Below are 20592 nucleotides of genomic sequence, written 5' to 3' on the forward strand. Positions count from 1 at the left end.
CATATTCTCCTGATTTTTAAAAGTATCTTTTCATTCCCACTTCAGTTCTTCTCATTTAAAAATGTCTACAAGTTTTTGTTTTTTTTTTAAAATTTATTTGTTCTGGCAATTTTCTTAACATGGAAATTCCTCATTAAATTATTTAAATGTGGCAAGTATCCTTTGAAGGATATCAGGTTATTTGTTTTTTGTTTTGTTTTGTTTTGTTTTTTGCTTCTGAGATTTTAATTTGTTTCAGTTGCTCTGTGGTGTTTTGTGGTATTGTATTTTTATTATGCTGGTTCTTTATTTTCTTTTGTGGTAAATTTTTATCATGTGTGGTTTTTTAATTACTCCTCCCACTTTGGTATTTCTCTGGTTTTTTAAGAGAATGTGAGGAGCTGGGCTTCCTTATAACTTCTCACTCCACCATCTTGACTGGAAGTCTGCCCAAGGACATCTAACCCAGCTGTGTTCAATATCTCTGTCTCAGTAAACACCCCTGATGTGAGGGGAAACGATCTCTGTACTTAGACACTAAGGATATTTATTTGACACGGATTTGTGGTCCCTTCCTGGTTTTGTTTGCTCCTTCTTCCTGCCAGAAGCCTTGTCAACTGGGAGGTGGGGCTGGCTGTTGAAATTGCTTGTTTGTTTCTTTCTGAACTCCAGAGACATAGCTGTACATTTACATTCTTTTTTCTCTGTCTTTCTCTTCCACCCCCTTGACCTGGTGCTCAGGGCCAGAGGGAAATATGGGGTGAGTTTTGGCTCTTTCTTCCTCAAAAAATGATTGTTTGGATTTCTAGGAATAATAGGCTTATAACGTCTCTCTTCAATTTCTTTTTTTTTTTCCTTTCTTTTTCTTCTTCCTATTTCTCCTTCTTTTTTTCTGTTTCTTCCCCCCCCTCTCAATTTATCCTCTCTCTGCTTTCTTCTTTCTCTTCTCACCATTCCCCTCCTTTTTTCCTCTTTCTAATGTTGTCTTTCCTCTTCCTTTTATTATCTTTTTCCCTTCTTTTTCTCATGCCTTCCTCTTCCTTTCTTTTTTTCTTTTTCTTCTCTATTTCTCTTTTTTATTTCAGTTTTTAGAAAATGCAGGAGAGAAGCATTAACAAGAAAAAAAATCCTTCAAAATTAAAATCAACCCTTCTTAAATTGCTAAACAATAATCTTGATCCTAACTACCTTAAACCCACCAAAACCCTGACCCTTTATCTAGAATCCTTATGAACCTGCCTGTAAATTCCAAACTGTACCATCTGGACCAAGAAGAACAGGAGGAAATCCAAGGTGAATGAGGCAACAGGAATACAACTGAATAGTTTTACCTCTGGGAAAGGGGAAGTAACAAATAATGAAGCCCAGGAGGTTTAGCTGAAGATGGAAAGCCTAGTAACTTCAGGGAAGCAGCAACTATTTCCTTAGAAACCCTGCTCTCCCTGCCTGATTTTTTTCAGCAGACAGTTTTCTCATTAGAGGGCATCATTAGCATGTTCTGATGAAACAGGTACCTTTTTATTCCTAAATCATTCTTGTTCTAAGTTCTTTGCAGTTGGTGGTGATAGGGTCGGGAACTGCTGAGATTACAATGCAGTGATACTATTTGGTTTAACACCATGTTGCATCCTACATTTAACTATATGACCTTAGGAAAGTCACTTGCACTTTCTAAGTCTTAAGTTGCTCATCTCAGCTCTCATACTATAAGATGGAGAAAATCTTACCTGGGTAGGAATATAATTAGGAGCAGGAGGCACAGGCCGGCTTGGGGGAGGCCTTCTCACAGATTCCTTTCTTTCCACTTGGGGAATGGCTCCTGGGGAATTCCTGATGCCCCTGCTGAGGTGTACCAAGAGAGGGGGAGGTGGGGAGCCCCCATGCATATAGTCTGGAGGTGGTCTGGGGGGAGGTTGTGATGGCTTACGTAGAACTTCAAGTGTGTTGGTAACCTATATATGGGTTAAACACAAAATACCGATGAGACATCCATACCCCACATCTGAATGATCTACATCTGCATATATACAGATGTCCTCTTGTATATCCCATTGGGATGGATGACGACAGGTAGGGTGATAGGTAGGATATATTCTGGAAGACCTTCTAACTCTAGAATCTATCCAGATTACCCAGAAACATTTGGATAATTTCTTGTTTTTCCAAATATATTTTTTTCCAAGAATGCCATAACTAGGCAAAACTTTTAGGCTAATTTAGTAAAATTTGTTCACAAATTTATTTGTAACTCTTTTCCCTCCTTTCCCAAGAACTCTGGAGAAAACTAATGGAAAATATGCAATATGAATCCTTCTAGCAGGGTGCAGAAATAGGAAGATGTAGGGTTCCCAAACATTCAAAGGACTTACTTTTCTCTTTCCCTGGGGTGTCTGTAACTTGAAAGTTGGATTGGCATGGCCAGTCCCACCATTCTGAGTCACCTTGAAGGGGCAACTGGAAAAAAGAGAGAAAAAAATTGGAGTGGATAGCCCACAAATAGTATCAAATACAAGTGTCCCTTCCTAATTACTTACAATCAACGTGTCCAGATTTTCCCCTTCTCTATATTCCTTTATACTCTGATAAAAAAGAATTTCTGTTCCCCTCTGTATGGTCCCTGGAACCCATCTCACCACCTTCTCCATAGTCTGGTCTAAAAATGATACAGTTCACATGCATCACCCTCTAAAGATGGAAAGCATCACAAACTGCTTCTGGACTTCCACCTTCCCAGTAATACTTTTCTTATTCTAGCAAAAAGCTTGGGCTCTGCATCAGAAGATTTTGCATTAACAGTTGTTGTTTCCGGTTTAAAAGGAAAAGATAAATGAGAGGGGGAAGTAACTTGCAATCTAAAAAAAATGAAATAAGGCTAACACATGCCAAAATAGAAAGTCTCACATCTGACTCCAGAGACAGAAGTGGGATGGGGTAATGCAACTTTGCCCACCTCTGTTCCTTTGCTCTAGCACCCCAACTCTCCTCAGTTAAGTCTCTCAGCCTCGGAGCATCTCTCACTTACTTTTCAAAGTATATTCAAGGATCTACACAAAGCCTTTCTTTCCCTGGACATCTCAACTGTTACTGCCTTCTTTCCCTAAATACCTTGTACTGGTTAGCCTTGTGTTTATTTTGTATTCTGCATATGGTGATATATTTACCTGATACATTTAGCATGCTGTGAGCTCCAGGTACCAGAACTGTTCATTACAGTTCTACCTGGTCTAGGTTCCTAGTAGCTCTAGCCCTTTACCTAGAAGTAGATCATCTCCAACCTTTAAAATCCAAAGGAGGCTAAATGACCTCAGAAAGTCCATTGATAAGGTCAGACTTCTAAAAGACTTGCCATTATAAGGTGAGAGATTCAAGGCAGGGAACCAGCTTGAGGAATATTACAATTGTTGGGACTTAATTTGGGGCAGTGGCTATGTGAGGAGGGAGGCCGACACTCATCTCACCTGAACTGTTGTCTCCACTTGGAAGGGAGAGCAGAGGGCTTGAGTGGACCCAGTTTGCGCCTCTTGCAGCAATAGAGCACTAATAGGATGATACCCAATACCAAGATGGCGGACAACACCCCAGCTACCACAGGGCCAACATCTGTCAGAAAGAGAATGAAGAAGCAAAGCTGGAAAAATCCTCTGAATGCTAGTGTAAGAGTCACTGAAACTGAAGAAGCTTCTGAGGAAAGTAAGGGCTCATAACTATCATTCCTCCTACAAGCTGCCCCAAAGTCTTCCACTCCTCCCTCCGACCAGTTCTGTCCCCCCTTCTAGAATGCAGGGAATGACAAAGATGAGGGTATCTCACTCACTCTGGGGGGGCATGGGCCCACTGTCGATGCTGCCTCCATGGCCCACAGTGTTGCAGAAAGGTGGAGCCCACCCTTGGAAGCAATGACAATTCTGTTTATTGTTACAGACCTGTGGTGGGAAGACAGGAGGCATGAGAGCCTGCCTTGTGGCAGACTCAGGAGAGAACCCTGGTCTCCCACAGAGAACTGCCTCCTCCACCCCCCATGAAAACAGAGGACAAGTCACGGGGATTTCTGCCAAGACCTACCCCATGGCCGTGGCATTTCTTCCCACAACCTTCAGTTTCAAAAAAGGAGGTGTTCCTGCATTGTCCTTCGAAGCAAATCTGTGGAAGAAGGAACTGAGTCATCCACAAACTGGGAATCATGAATCGTGGCTTCTAAATCCTGTCTTTACCAAGACTTAAAACTGAAGCCATGCACCCCCTGAGATTTCAATTCTCCGTTTTAAGATTCCCCCAGGAGAAGGCAGAGAGTCATGTTCTGGAGGCACAGCATCTTCCAGGCTCTCAGCAGTCATTAGTCATCCCTCAGGCTATCACAGATGATGCTAGAGAACTTGGCTTAGCAAGCTGCAAGGTTCTGGTATCTCTGCACTGTGGTTCTGAGGGAGGGAGGTACGAGCAGTGGAGGATGGTGTTAGGTACTGATACGTGAAGTGAGGGATATCAGGGAGCCAGAATGAGAGGGAAAGGATATCCGCATGTGGGCCCGCACAGTGTGAAGGGATGAGCATTAAGCTGTGAGTGTCCTGGAGGATCAGGGAGGCCCATGGCAAAGGCAGAGGCAGCTATCTGCTGGTGTCTATGAGTTCTACAAGGCAATGCTGGCTGCTGAGAGCTGGGATGATAATCCCTACAGAAACTCTCTGTCTAAACAATAGTTCTGAAGCCCCAGTGGTTTCCACACAAGAAAATAAAGTGCTAAGAGAGAAACCAACAGAAAAGAGCTCAGCAGTAAACAAAACGAATGGCAAATGGTGATGTGCGGCAAGTGCATCCATGACAGTGAAGCTAAGTAATGGCTGCTTTGCCAGTGTACAGGAAAGCGCTTTCAGAGGTGCAGATTGAGGTACAAATGTACTGCCCTGGTGGTGGTTGTGGTCAACTCTAAATGAGTGGAAGCAATGGAGCGGCCGACAGGAAGCAATAACCCACATGGCTTTGGCTTTAATATTCAATGCCATAGAGTTGGAACATGCATCAACTTAATGATATTTCATATCAGAAATAGGAAGTTATTCTTCCCTCCCCCTTGAAATAACCCAACAAGTGATTAGTTATTCTCTGCTTAATAATAACTTCGGCCTTTATGATAATGGGTACCATGGAGCTCATGACCCTCAAAGACATCCTATTGCACTGACAGACGACTCTAATTATATTAAGGTAAAATCTATCTTGCTGTACTTTCCATCCTTTCATCCTTAGCTCTACTCTGTGAGGTCAAGTAGATTAAGTCTAACCCCTGTCTCTCCACATTTCCAAAGGGAGACCTTGAATTGGGGGACTGAGTTACTTCATCCCTACTGTCTACCTTGTCCCTAATACTCTTCTAGGGCAGACGGAGGCTTGTCTCCAACAACCCCAACTGCCTTCCTGAAGTCCATTCTCCACTGTTGCCAGGCAAGAGCACTCACATGGTTATAGCCACACTTGGTTCCTGTCATCACTAGCCCTGGATCCAACATGTCCCCTTCTTCTTCTGGACCTCGGTACACATGGGTGCCCCGGCAGCGGATTTTCTTCCCATTCATGGTGATGGTGGTATCAATAGGCACTGCATTGGACTCCAGGGGCCTGGCCTCTGAGCTCTGACACTGGATCTTCCCACACTTGGCATCTCTAAACCCAAGGAAGAAAAGGAGGTGGAACTCAAGGAAGGGGACAGAAGCCTTGTTGCCACACACTGGTTCTATCTGAAAGGCCCCCCCTGTTAGTGAGCAAAGAATCCTAAAGCTAAAGCAACGCCATCTTGGTTCTTCTGGCCACTCCTTCTGGATTCAGCATTCTTCCTCAGACTTGAGGTGATGTACGCGGGTGCCCCAATAGTGGATTTACCTCCCATTCATGGTGATGGTGGTAGCCATGGGGCACACAGAAAAGGGCAGAATTGGCCAGGACCAACTCCTTTGTGGAAGAAAGCAAGCAAGCTAGGGTGACTGATAGCACAACTTTGTAGGTTGTTTGTTTTTCCAATCATGAGAAGAGATTAGCAGTGATTCATCCCCCTTCTGTCACCTAGTTTAGAAAGAAAGGCCTGCGTGTTATAAACAAGCACTACAGGAGAAGCAGGCATCTGGCCAAGGCTTGTCTGGTCCATCTGGAGCTTACCGAGGCCCTCAGATTCCCTGGGGTCAGGGCTAGGCTGGGGGTGGTAACAAGAAAGACCTTTCTGTCAGTCCGCTCCCCAAAGGGCCTCTCCTACAATCATCACCTCATGGCACACTTCTTGTGTTCTCCATTCATGTCCTTCCCACAATTCCCAAAAGGGTCTCCTGCTACGTTCACCTTCTCAAAGCAGAGGTCAGGGGCAGGGCGAGCTCCTGGGAAGAGAAGGGAACACATTTATCAAGCAACCTCCTTCAAGAGAGCTCAGAAGAGGTTCTCCGCAAAACTGTGTCATCACTGAGGCTGTACTGGAAGCTTCCCAGAATGCCCTTTATGTTCTGTTCCCCCCACTCTGTTCTACATTATAATAAAAATAATGGCTAGCATTGACATAGATAGCACTTTTAGGTTTTGCAAAGTGTTTTACAAATATTATCCTATTTGATCCTCACAATGACTCTAAGAGGTAGGTTCTATTTTTATCTCCATTTTACAGATGAGGAAACTGAGACAAGTCAAAAGTTAAATGGCTTGCTTAGTGTCACAGTTAATAGGGTCTGAATCGGATTTTCACCCAGGTCCTCCTGATTTCAGGTCCACTTCTCCACCTAGCTGCCTCTAAAACCTATGTTTTATTCTGTCTTTTTTTCACTTTTAATAAAGACATTTATAAAAAGCTTCTTCCAAGTCCTTTGTACTACCTAGCCAGGAGGTTTGTTGTGAAAAAAGGAGTTTCTTAAATCTTATGGCACCATACATATGAGGTGTGAAGTTCTCTTCACACTAAGACATTTAGAGGAGGGAATCAGGTTGAGATAGGGTTTTTGGGAGGAGAGATGTATGTCCCTGGGGAAAGACTCACCAGGCCCCCAGAGCTGTTGGCACTGCTCCTGATAGGTAAGGCACATGCCGTTGTAGCAGTAAGCCTGCCCGCCTTCACAGGGGGTGCCATCCATCTGGTAGAAGTTGGTAGGACAATGAGGTGACTTTCCCGTGCAGAACTCCGGAAGGTCACACTGCCGGGACTGCTCACGGCACAGAGTGCCTGGAGGTAGCAGCTGAGTAACGAGAAGAGAAGGGATCAGTCAATAAATGAATTCTCTTTTACCTCACAAGGGCTGTCAGTAGCATCCACTTTATATTTTTATGGATTTTTCTGATTTTCCATTTTTAACCCTGATATTGTGAGGTGACACAAATAAGCTCAAAAGGATCAAGACTACAGATGATCTGAGGGGCGGTGGAGGAACAAATACCCTCAAGGACAAAACCAAAAAAAGAGCTGAGTCTGTTAAGTTCTAACTATAGGAAGTCATAGATAGACACCCCAAGAGTTGCATAATATCCTAAACAGTATACACGCTCTCATTAACTCAACTCTTTCCCAACTTCACCCCTCTCAGTATTCCAGTGGAAGTCTGCTGACCAGGAGAACTAGTCAGAATAGACTTTATCTCTCCCCCTCCCTATTCCTCCACCATTAGTCAGAGCTTCACACCTGTTCAGTCTCACCTTACATTCCACAGGAGGCCCGAGGTTTATCCTAAAGACATCCATGATGTCTCGGGAGTTATTTGTAAAGAACAAACTATGCTCTTCTCTGCAGCCTTCCCACTAACTGCAAGCAGCATGTCCTTCCTTCTCTGGAAGTCCATTATGCTAGTATATAACAGTACAAACCTGAGATCTGAACAGTGATGGGTGATCATGAGCTGGGAAACTAAGAGTTATTTATTGACTTTATAAATGAAATCTGAGTCACCCTTTGGAAAAAGAGCAGAGATGCTTTAGGGGAAATACGAATCTTTATCAGTAGGTTGTAAGCAATCAATGTTCTCTAAGTCTCAGGCCACAGAATGCATTCTGCCCTCTGATATATAGCTTTCTTCCTTGGGAGGAATTGCTCAAACTTCCCCGTTCACCACTAGAACAAATAAAACAATTCCTTCTGAGAGAATAAACCATTTCTTCCACTAAGCTCCCAGACAAAGCCAAACAATACATTTTGGCAGCTTCAAAGAATGGAAAGGAGAGTTCCCTAGGATGGTTAGAGTCAAGCTGATCTAGAGATAAGGAGATGGAGTTGGTGTTCTTTGACAATCTCTTCCAACTGAAAGTTTCTTGCCATGCCTTCTCCCTCCACCAATGGAAGACAATCATGTAGCCATCCCTCCCTATAATAGCCCTGTCTCCTCACCTTGCACTGGTGGCAGCAGGAGCCATGCGCACACTCCGCCCCTGGTTTCAGAGTACAGTTAGAAGCATTGCAGCAGGGATTGTGGCATTCCTGGGGAAGAGAGAAGCAGTCAGGAAATGTGTACAGTGCTGATAGGAAAGGTGGAGAGGGGCACAGAAATCCAGGTGCCTCCCTTCCGTATCCCTACTCTTCCATCCATGAGCTATAGATCCAGAAGGTGTGTACCCAGAAATCCACACCTTTAAGAGCCCCTTTAAATCCACTCATTTGGTCCACAATTGCCTGGGCTAAGACCCTCAGAACAAGGGGTAAGTGAACATAATTCAATTGGGCTCCTGGATTCAGTACCAGAAACTTCTCTTCTTACTAAAACTGATCTCAGTCCAACTAGTTCCTTCCACACCTAAAACATTATGCGTCTGCAGGTAGATAATCCTTCCCTTCTTTCCACTGGCCTCAGTGGGGCTGAACTTTTCATGTATGAAACACACACAGCAAGCTGATAAAACTCTCAGTTGAAAGTCCTCATCACAATTATGCTGGAGGCTGGGGGAATTCAGTGGAGTAAATGCAGGGTGGGAGTTCAAAGCAGGACTTATCTAGAGAATCTCTAGACATGAAAAAATAGAGCAAGTCTCCCCCGGTTAGTCCTTATTCCCTATTTTTGGAATTGTTTACTTATCTACTATTTTCTATCTTTAGGATTCCAGTATCTGTAGCTGAAAAGATACTAGAAATCATCTAGGAAAGGAATATCCTCCTCCCCATTTTACAGATGAGGACACTGAGAACAAGGATTAAAGAGATTCAAATTCAGTTCTGAAGGGACCATAATCAGCACTCTAGTGTTCTGTCTACTGCACTGGACTGCCCTTTCTTTTACAGATGAAGAAATTGAGACCAAGGGACTGGAGGGAGGGAGGGAAGTGACTATTCTAAGATTGTAGAGGTAGTAATTCACAGAGCTTGGCTGTCTGGTTCTCTGACTTCAAATCCCATGGTCCTTTTACCACATCAGGCTGTCTCTACATGAATTTTGGGATCAATCAATAATCAAAAAAAATAGCATCCTTTTTTCCCCTGAGTTTTCCCTCCTCTTTTCTCCTTGCACCAAGTTCTTATTCTTACCTCCTCCTCACCACAGTCACACTCTTCTCCGTCTTCCAGGTACCCATTTCCACACCTCTGGCCCCCATACAACGTCCTGGTATCTGGCATGTTGGAAAGACACATTCCACCTCCTGATTTCAGGTACCTGTCCAGCTCCTTCCTGTTGCATCGGTTGAACACCTTGGGAAAGGGGTGCCTAACAGAAAAAACAAAATAGAGCTGTCATGAATCCACCAGTCAAAGCAGTAAATGACAAAAAAGATGTGACATAAGTCTGTTTGCATGAGTCCATCTGCATAAGGAATACCAGAATTCTGCACCCATATTTCGCTTCCTATATCTTTTAGCAATGACTTAGATTTGTTTTTACCTCTTTTATGATAATCTATAGACAGCCCTGTGTCATGTTGCTTTCTTTAGTGAAAGTGAGAAAGGTGTTTAGCAGATTAGATAGAATCCCCATGTCAAATTTAGGGAAAATAAGATCAAGGATGGGCACTAATTGATCAACTATGCTCTACAGTGTTAGAGGAAGCCTCCAAGTCTCTTGAGATCACTAGAATACCTGATTATGACAACATGGCATTCCCAGATTTATTTTTGCTTCATATAGCACCTTAGTAAGTATTTGAGAATTGGAGATAGCAATATTGATATTGTGCATGGATGATACAGATTTTGTGTGTCTCAGCAGAGTTGTAAGTATTTTAAGGAGGTTGTTCTCCCCTTCGAGCAAGCCAAAAAGAAAGTTTTCCAGTTTTTCACCAATTCACTCACTCATTCAATAAATACTTAATAAGTACCTACTGTGAGAAAATTTCTCTTTTAGTGCTGAAGATATTGAGTTTAAAGGATAATATATAATAAAATATAGCACAATAGATAGCTGTTGGATCTACAGTCAAAAAGACATGGATTTGAATCCTGCTTCAGATATTCATTAACTTTGTGATCCTGAGTTATTTATTTAACTTCTCTGAGCCTCAGTTTCTTCATAAGTAAACTGGAAGTCATAATCGCACCTATCTACCTATCTAACAGGAGTCTTTGTGAAAATCAAATGAAATACTGCATATAAAATACCTTGTAAATTTTAAAGTTCTGTACAAATTTGAGCTATTATTAGTAATTTTTACATAAATATTCCCTGCTATCATGGACCTGACCATCTGATAAGGGGATAAAGACACAAGCACATAGAACTGTAACACTCAGCATTACAAAACAATTATGTAGAGAGAGATATTAAAACAAAGGTTTTTTTTTGAGGTCTGAGGAAGAAAGTCATTATAGACCAGAAGGATTAGGAAAGATTTCTTGGAAAAGGGAAGAGAATAAGCATTTAAAAATTTTTTTAACATTTTTTTTAATTGAATCCAAAATTCTCTCCCTTCCTCCCAACCCACCTCTGTCCTGGCAAGAAATGTGATATCAATTATACATGTGAAATCATGCAAAGTATATTTTTCATGTTAGCCATATTGCAAAAAAAAATTACCAAGGAAAATAAAGTGAAAGAACTATGCTTCAATCTGCATTCAGACTCTATCAGTTATTTCTCTGCAGGAGTATAGCATTTTTCATCATGAATCCTTTGGAATTGCTTTGAATCACTATATTGATCAGAATAAAAGAGTTGATCATTGTACTATATTTCTATTTTTGCATATAATATTTTTCTGGTTCTGCTTACTTCATTTTGCATTACTTCAAATGAATTTTCTCAATTTTTTTTCTAAAATTACCCTGCTCCTCATTTCTTATAACCTAATAATATTCCATCACAGTTATATACCACAACTTATTCAGCCATTCCTCAATAGTAGTTATCTCTACAATTTCCATTCCTTTGCCACCACAAAAAGAGTTGCTATAAATAGTATTGTAGAAATAGGTCTTCTCCCTTTTTCTTTAATCTCCTTGGGATACAGACCCAGCAATGATATTGCTGGGTCAAATGGCATGTACAGTTTTACAGCTCTTTGGATATAGTTCCAAATTGTTCTCTAGAATGGTTTGATCAGTTTTTTGACTCCACAAAAATTCATTAGTGCTCCAATTATTCCACATGCCCTCCAATATTTGTCATTTTCCTTTTCTGTCATATTACTCATTCTGATAGGTCTGAAATAGTACCTCAGTGTGAACAAGAATAATTAAGTGCCTAATATATATATACCCTGCACTGTGATAAGCACTTTAAAAATATCACCTCATTTGATCCTCACAACAATCCTGGGAGATAGGTGCTATTATTATCCTCATTTTATAGCTGAGGAAACTGAGACAGACAGAAGTTAAGGGACTTGCCTAGAATCACATAACTAGTAGGTAGTTGAAAAAGCTGGATTTCTGTTTCTAGGACCAGGACTGTATGCACTGAGCCCCCTACCTAAAGAAGATAGTATTAAAGTCAGGCTTTAATTTAAGTAAAAAGCCAGGACTTCAACTAGCACAGATGGAAAAAGAAAAAAATTTCTAAGAGTATGGAATATCATAAGTTAAGACACAAAGGCGAAGGGCAGTGTATATTTTGGGGAAACAACATAGTTCAGTTTGCTAGGAATGCAGAATACATAGAGAGAAAGGATATAAGTGAAAGACGATGGAATTGAGACTGAGTGGCCCTAAATGTGAAACATTAAAGTCTGAATTTTATTAAGGAGGCAGGCAACTTGAAACCACTGAAGAATTAAAAAAAACCTATTTTAAAATGCTTTAAATAGATCAAAGGGCTGTACCAATGAGACTTAGGTCATGGGCTCAATGGCTAGGCCAAACAGCTTAGTTCTATTACATGGTCACAGATCACAGCTCTAACTCTAGCCAGTAGTTATCTCATTATAGGTACTATTGATCACAAGAACTGATCAAGAGGCGTATGGCTGATTCAGTGAAAATTCTGTGTAGTTAGTTCTTTCAGAGAGTGGGAAGAAAGGAGAAGTACCAAAACATAAAGCATGAGCTCTATTAATGATGGGTTACCATGAAGGGAGCAGAATCAGGCAAACAATTCATACAATTCAAGGAAAACAACTATGAAAGAACTCTGAATTCTAATCAAATTCTAATCAATCATGATCCCAGAAGACAGAGATTACTCTTGGCTCAGCCATCATGGACAGAAGTGCAGAATGAGATAATCCACGATTTCAGACTCAGCCAAAAGAACACTTGGCTTTGCTTGACTGCTCTTATTTATTACAAGGAAGGATTTCTATCTGGGGTGAGGGAACTCTAGGGGATGGAGTGCTGCCAGTTAATAATAGGGAGACAAAAAAGAAATAAAAAAATGCTAACAAATATTAAGAAATTTGTATTACATGGCTCAAAAGAGGCTCTGCTGAAAGTGAATTTCAGAATTGTGCAAATTACAGATAGCAAACATTCATTCTTTCTGGAAGAGGAAGTTTTCCTCAGTACTTCCCCCGTGTGGCTGTAAATGCTTCATCTCCCTTCTTCTTTCTGAGGGCTACAGCAATGCTCTCGAGAGAACCTGATCCTCTGATGCTACTTCATGCACTAGTTGTTGTTGGCAAACACCCCAAATCACCATAGTAATTTGTGATAACCATGATAATGAGTCATGATGATAATAATACTGATATATCGATTTTTTTTAACAAGTTTTTTTTTCTTTAAAGTTTTCATAAGGCTATGATGTTAGCTTTTCTCATTAGCTCCTTATAAAGGGAAGAATAGGCTCTATGACTGTCCAGGAAAAGCAGGGACAGATCCAAAATGGGAACCAAAGTCAACCTCATCTTTGAGGTCACAGCAAAGCATTGTAAAAAAAGGACCAGGCTTGGAATAAGATTATAGGAGTTCATGCAGTGACTCTCCTACTTAATGAGCTATGGAGCCTTGGATCATATGTATTTCTCTGAATCTCATTCTTTTCCTATGTAAAGTGGAGGGAATGTGGAGTGAGAGAGGAGGGAATGAGATTAGAAGTGGGAAAATGCTTTAATTAAATTATATTATTATAAACATTTCAATTTCCTGCCAAAAGCCACAGAATTCCACAATTACTTCTGAAATCCCTCTGCCCAAAATTCTAACAAAGAATTTGCGGGAACCTTTAAGATGAACTAAGAAACACTAGCCACTATCCTACCCTTCTCCTTTCCCAAACTCCATTCTTACAGGCTCCTTAGCTAAGAGGCCTGGGTATAAGTCTAAGATCTGCTACTAACTGGTTGTGCAACATTAGCCAAATTACTCTGTTTTCTCTTTTATAAAATTACAGATGAATTCCAAGATCTACATTCTAAGTTCTAAGATCCTACTCAGCTCTAACACTATCTGTTTTAGGGCCCTATGTCATTCTGTTCATATTCTGTGTTCTAAGATATCTCTAACTGTAAGATTCAGTTCTAAGATCCTATCTAATTTTTAGCATCCTATGTTCTAAGGGAACTTCCAGTTCTAATCCACGTCCTTTCCAGTCCGGTCATTCTGCGCTGTAAGATCTTTTTCATTTCTAATATCATTTGTCTTTCTAGCTCTAGCACTCTAAGTTCTAAAGTGCCTGCTACTTCTAACTTCCAACACTCTATATCCCAGTGTCCTTCCAGTTCAGGTTCTGTTCCAGCTCTCTGAATGGCTCACTCACCCAGTGGCTGCGGCCATGATGCACCCACCATCTGCAGCACTTGCTGAGCAGCAGTCTGCAGAGTCATGGCTCATTCCAAAGTTGTGGCCCATCTCATGGGCCATGGTGGCTGCCACCCCAATGGCATTCTCTGAATGATCCTAGGCAAAAAGAGAGATCGGTCAAGGTGAGCAGTTCCAGGCCATCACCCACAATCCTCTGAGGATTTCCTTGGCCATCTTTTCTGATCTAGCCTTTTGACACACATGCGCTTTGAGAATCTATGATTGAGTAATTTGGGAGTCATTTTTTTCTTATACTTTAAAGAGGATGAACTTGTTATATTCTACTGGATAAAATACATGGTCTAACTGGCCCAGTATTATGCCTCATACAGGGGATATGTTAAGAGAAAGCTTTGGTTGTTCTTCTTGACATTAGCAGTGAACCTCCAAAACATCCTCACAAGAAAGATCTCCACCAAGGACAGCACTTTTCTAAAGTATTACCAAAGCCCATTACGTATAAGAGCAGAGGTAGTATCACTTCTATTACTTTCTTAGCTCCTTGGGTAGAATATACAGGAGAGTTTAGTAAACTGAGTATTTCTAGGAGGAGTAGAGGCCCTGAACTGGATGAGGGAGTATATTATCATATCAGGAGTAACACTGCCACAACTAGCTAAAATTAATGCTAAATTAATCGACCTGGATTTTATGCTTCAGATCAACAGACACCAGAATCCTGCTTTTTTGCTTACATGGCAATTGCTTTCCTATCTCCGTTCCTGTTTTCTCACTAAGGATTGTAGAGAAGAGCTGCATAGGAGGCCCTGAGACATGAAGTCCCTCTGCCAATACTGGATGAAATTGAAACAGTGGTTCCCAATAGAAATGGAGGTTTAAGAATGGAAGCCAGTTATTTCAATACAGCAGAAAAAAATAAAAGACCAATTTTCAGAGACGCAGATTTTCTTGTTCTTGCAACAATTCATTCAGCTTCTATACTACCTGACTTATTTGGATGGGACTCACCATGTTGACTCCTCCAGACTGGTACACAGAGCACATGGCCATCAGCGGGGCCAGGCCAATTGTAGTGCCATGGAAAGACATGCCCCTAAAAGAGAAAAGAGAGAGTAATGGAGCTTGGTTTGAGAGGAACTCTGAAAAAATAAGCACAGATACAGGAAAAATATAATCACAAATGATGTATTACAGTTTTCAGTGGTTTCACTGAAAAGCCAACTTTCTTAAGCCCATCCTCTGATTCACAGACAAATAAAGGTCTTCTGGTCTCTGAGCTATTTCTTTTGCTTCCAAGAGATCCAAATCCACCCCCTCACCACCAACATTTGCCTTCACTCTCTTCCAGGCAAACTCAGAGAGGAGAAAGCCAGAAATCAATGACTTCAAGAGCCAAAGATGTATTTTCTCCCTCTCTCCTCCTATTCCTACATTATGTCAATAGTATAAGCTACACTGGAAGGAAATGAGCAGGTTTACAAATTGCTTCCTATTCCTGCTGAACAGGATGAAACCATCTGGGTGGAGGAGGGCATATGGAAGGGGAAGGTGGTATAGGTCATGATGCTCAGATGATTCACACTCACATCCTTCAGCTGCCAGGCTTTCCCATCAGCATCCCAGGAGAAAGAGGAGAAATAGGTTCTGGTACATCACCCTCTTGTCAGACTCAGGGCCAACAAAACTAATGTCATCTTAGGCTGCATTACGTGCTTATAGGAATGAGAGAGTGATAACTCTGCTACAAAATCTGCCCTATTAAGCTCACATCAGATCTCACGTGCAGACCTGGAGGCCAAATTTTAAGAAGGACATTGCTAAACTGGAAAGGATCCAGAGAAGGGCAGTCATGACAGTGAAGGGCCTCAAATCCTTAATATTTGAGGAACTGAGTGGAAGGATCTGAGCTTATTTAGCCTGGAAAAGGGGCAGGGAGAGGAAAGGGATGATAGCTGTATTTAAATATTCAAAAGGATTTTATATGGGATGGGAAAAGGATGAGAGTTATTCTGTTTGCCCTCAGAGAACAGGGACAGAAGCCATAGGTAGAAGTTGTAGAGATGAATTTAATCTTTTTTTTTCATTTTTATTATTCTTTTAACATTTTAAAAATTTTATTAAAGCTTTTTATTTACAAAATATATGCATGGGTAATTTTTCAACACTGACCCTTATAAAACTTTCTGTCCCAAATTTTTCCTTCCTTCCCCCTACCCCTTCTCCTAACTGGCAGGTAATCCAATACATGTTAAATATGTTAAAATATATGTTAAATCCAATATATGCATACATATTTATACAGCTATCTTGCTGCACAAGAAAAATCAGATCAAGAAGGAAAAAATAACCTGAGAAAGAAAACAAAATGCAAGCAGACAATAACAGAAAAAGAGTGAAAATGCTATGTTGTGATCCACACTCAGTTCCCACAGTCCTCTTTCTGGGTGTAGATGGCTCTTTTCATCATTAAACAATTAGAACTGTTCTGAATCATCTCATTGTTGAAGAGAGCCATGTCCATCAGAAATGATCATCTTATAGTCTTGTTGTTGTATATGATGATCTCCAGGTTCTGCTCATTTCACTTAGCATCAGTTCATGTAAGTCTTTCTAGGCCTCTCTGAAATCATCCTGTTGATTGTTTCTTACAGAACAATAGTGAATTTAATCTTGATTTAAGGAAAACATTCTAGCATCTATAGCTATCCACAAGAGGAATAGGCTGCCTTATAAGGAATGGGATTACCCTCAATGAGAGTCTTCAAGCACAGGCTGGGGACTATTTATTCTGCTATGATGTAGTAGGATTCCATTTGAAGTATTGGTTGGATTGGATGAAGACTGATGTCCCTTATAATTCTCAGATTCTACAACTCAGATGTTACATTTTACCTTCCAAAGGTCCCTTCATATTCTACCATCTGTGTTCCAAGATCCTTTCTAGTTCTAATTTTTTTTTTCCTCTTGAGACTGGTTCTCCCTATCTCATCTAAGCTAAAAGTACAGAAAATCCCTCCTCATAGATATAATCTCATTGCTGGTTGATAAAAGAAGTTTTAGTCTTAAGTTTTTCTGATTTAGAATAGCTTAACCCTTCTTAAGCAGCTAGGTGACCTGTTTTGGGGGAATTCAGCAAATAACTGCCAGATACTATGTAAAAACCTAATCAGTCTGTTGTGACTCAGAACCCCCAAACTCAAATGACTCACCAGCCTCATCAGGCCCCAGAAGCAGGGATTACATTCTTTCTGAAGGGATGGGCCATAGCCTCCACTGCCCTCTGAGATTACCTTATACTTACATAGTATATATTATGTATGTACTTAGTTATTTGTTATCCTTCCATAGAATGTGAACTCCTTGATGACAATGAACATGTTATTGCCTTTCTTTGTATTCCCAGCATTTAGTATAAAGACAGAGACACAGTCATAGTTAATATGATTAATATAGTTATTATGCTTTATAAATGCTAATTGACTGATTTAGTGGCTGAGCTTGGGAAAATAATATTCTGTACTGGAAACGCTACAAAAGCTTTGAGGTCCAAGTAATCTAAACATGACCAGAATTCTGTTTTGTAGATACTTTCTCCAATTTTCTACTTTAGGAGTTCTTGCAATAATTCTCATTTAGCTTTTTCCTTTTTCACTTTTCCTAAGCTCTGGACATTCCCTTTTTTATTGTATAACTATGGGAAGAAGAGACAAATGAGTGGAGAAGGAAAAAAAAGGAAGATTAAAAAAAATCAAACATGACAATTTTTGGTCTGTAATTTTTTAAAGAAAAAATGCTCCAATAAATCTGAGAATTTATTAGTGTGTTCTTTCCACTAATGAAGATTGGAAAAAAAAAAACACCCACGCCTTCTTATCCTATGCAATTCCTTTCCACAGATGATCCATAGAAGATCTCCCCACTAGGATAGAGATCCTTCCTTTTTCTCCTTCCTTTAACCTTTCATATGATGACAATATCAGAGTTTTAGAGCTAGAAATGATCTTAGAGGTCAGATAATCCATCCCTAGCCATTTTCCAGAGAGGTCAAGTGATAATTATTGCTCAAATTAGTAAAAGATTCATGCTTAGTCCTCTAACTCTTTTCCAGCACCACTTCCAAAGAAATACTCAACCAGTATAACAGATAAGCTTTTATCCATCCATCTTTAATCCTGCTCTCATTCTAGAAAGCCCACCTTCTTTTTCAGCCATATAGGTCCTCGATGATGGCTTTTCTACTATATCTTCTTTTATCTACTCATATTAAATTCAAAACCACTAGTGAGTCTCCAATATTTTCATTATCTGCGTGAGATGCTTGAGAAGACCCCAAAAGTAGGCTGAGATGGAAGTATTTCTGTAATCCAGCCAAATGGGACTTCTCTCTATTTCTTATAGATTAGATCACATTTTTTCCTCTCCATGCCTTTGAGCTGGCTGTTCCTCATGTCTGAGATGTACTCTTTCCTCATTCTACCTTTCAGAATCCCTCTTTTTCTTCTACACATAACTTCATCACCAATTTCTATATGATACTTTTCCCTCCCTTCAAACCACTTCATGTTTAATCACTTCAAAGACTTATTCTCTTTATCCTTATTTTGGTATATTTATATGTATGTATCCCCAAATTTGAATACAAGACACTTGAGAATAAGAATTGCTTCATCCTTCTTCCTTATAACCCCAGACAGTTAACAAATGCCTGTTTATTGTCAGGAGGATGATCATGTCCTCATGTTTCTGGCCTAATCCAGAGTTTTCAAGAATTGGAGAAAATATTTCAAGTGATAGCCCACTGAATGGCTACCCTCTTGCCTTCCATTGGGGTGGATTCTACCTTGCTGAATATCATATTAAAATATATCCATTGTTATTCGCGTTGCCTAACTGACAAATATCTTGGATTCTGAAAAGGTAGAAGTGGAAGTCTGTTGTTAGCTCCTGTCCTTTGTCTCCTAATTGTCCTACTCTATGTATCTGTGAACATCTAATACAGGTTCTCAACAAGACTTCTTTGCCTTTAATTCTCTTCTTTGTTAACTGACACTAGTTTCTATGTCCCTAGAGATCATCATGGCAATGAGCACAGAAGTTTCCATGATGGGGTGAATGACCAGGCAGGCCATTCAGCCCAAGTAATTAGAGACAAAGAAGCCTCAGGGAGCAGGTTCCTACCTCATATGTGCCAATTAGTTATGCATAAAGAAAACTCCTGACCACACAGTCAACTGTGTGATAAATGTGGGCTCGCTGTCTCAGGGGGGTTTCCTTCACTCCCTAATTGGGTATGTCCTCCTACTTCTTATAGGCAAGAACTGTTTTATATTCTTTCTACACTGTTTGGCACAGTTCTGGACATGTAGAATTGTAGGATTCCTAGCTAGAAAGAGCCTCAGCATAGTGCCTTGCACATTGGAGATGGCAAATAAATACTGGATTGAATCTAATCCAAGACCCTCATTTTATAGACAAGGAACCTGAAGCCCAAAAACAGAAAATGAGTTGGTCAAGTAGTAGATGGCAGAGTCCAGACTTTAACTAAGCCATCAGACTGCAAATCTAGTACTTGCTCCACTTCCCCATCTGGTCTGACAGTATGCACTTAATCATTCAGAGTCCTGGGCAAACCCCCCACCAAAGGATATCCTGCTGATAGCCCCAGGAGATGAACCCGAGATAATGGGGATTTTGAAAAACTTCAATTAACAAGCACTTACAAAGTGCCAGTCCTCTCTCAATTACTGTCCTGACAATGGGGATGCAAGGACAAAAAGGAAATAGCCAATATCCTTAAGGATCTTGGTTATATTCTGTGAATCAGGGAAGGATTATTTAGAACCCTTCTGTTTTAAGGGAGAGCCATTGTGCTGACCTCATCTGAGTTGTCTTAGAAAAATTCTAAAGATCACCTAACAAGAAAAGATACTGGACACTGAGGTCCTTTCTCAAGCATTCAAACTCTGCAGAGAGCACAGCTCTAAAGGACTTGCTACATCATTCAAATGCCAAAGATATGTTTGCCCAAAAAACTGTTTTACAGCCCTGTTTTACAGGGCTCACACAGAGGCCAGAAGAAGTAACAAAATGACACTGTCAAGGTCTCACTGAAGAGCTTTGGAATGGATGACGAGGTATTAGAGACACTGGCATAGGACTGCCCAGTGTGGCATGTCTGCATCAAAGAAAGTCCTGAGATCTATGAGTAATGCAGAACTCAAAAGAAATGTGAGATGTACAAATTTAGAGACTGTCCACTCCAAATGTCCCCATGGACTAGTGATAGACCCTTCCAAGTTCATATTGGTCCAATAAGCTTTAGTCAGAAACACTATACCTTGACCCCAACATAAGGACACAATTTTGGCCCTCTTTAAGCACAAAGAACAACCAGTCATTTAAAGAGATCAAGCAATCCTATATTCATTACTTGTTCTATTTTAAGGATCCAAGAGATCCTGTATCCATCATTTGTTTGAAATCTTTTTATTTATTTTTTTGAGGACTTAGCACTGCCTTCTTAGATAGATTTGGAGATAGAC

General features: G+C 40.5%; 1 protein-coding gene across 1 annotated transcript in view; it reads right to left on the reverse strand.

The window, feature by feature from the left end:
- ADAM19 (ADAM metallopeptidase domain 19) overlaps positions 1-20592 on the reverse strand; it is a 123712-nt gene that overhangs the window by 9796 nt on the left and 93324 nt on the right. Inside the window, exons 10-21 of the mRNA XM_074291925.1 lie at positions 15059-15143; positions 14046-14185; positions 9449-9626; positions 8321-8410; positions 6986-7181; positions 6230-6338; positions 5433-5637; positions 4042-4119; positions 3794-3902; positions 3438-3579; positions 2349-2433; positions 1707-1931 (exon numbers count right to left, since the gene is read on the reverse strand). Coding sequence (XP_074148026.1) covers positions 1707-1931; positions 2349-2433; positions 3438-3579; positions 3794-3902; positions 4042-4119; positions 5433-5637; positions 6230-6338; positions 6986-7181; positions 8321-8410; positions 9449-9626; positions 14046-14185; positions 15059-15143 — 1642 coding nt within the window. The remainder of the gene's footprint in view (positions 1-1706; positions 1932-2348; positions 2434-3437; positions 3580-3793; positions 3903-4041; positions 4120-5432; positions 5638-6229; positions 6339-6985; positions 7182-8320; positions 8411-9448; positions 9627-14045; positions 14186-15058; positions 15144-20592) is intronic.

This window comes from Sminthopsis crassicaudata, chromosome 2 (genome assembly GCF_048593235.1).
Source record: "Sminthopsis crassicaudata isolate SCR6 chromosome 2, ASM4859323v1, whole genome shotgun sequence".
Classification (NCBI taxonomy): Eukaryota; Metazoa; Chordata; class Mammalia; order Dasyuromorphia; family Dasyuridae; genus Sminthopsis; species Sminthopsis crassicaudata.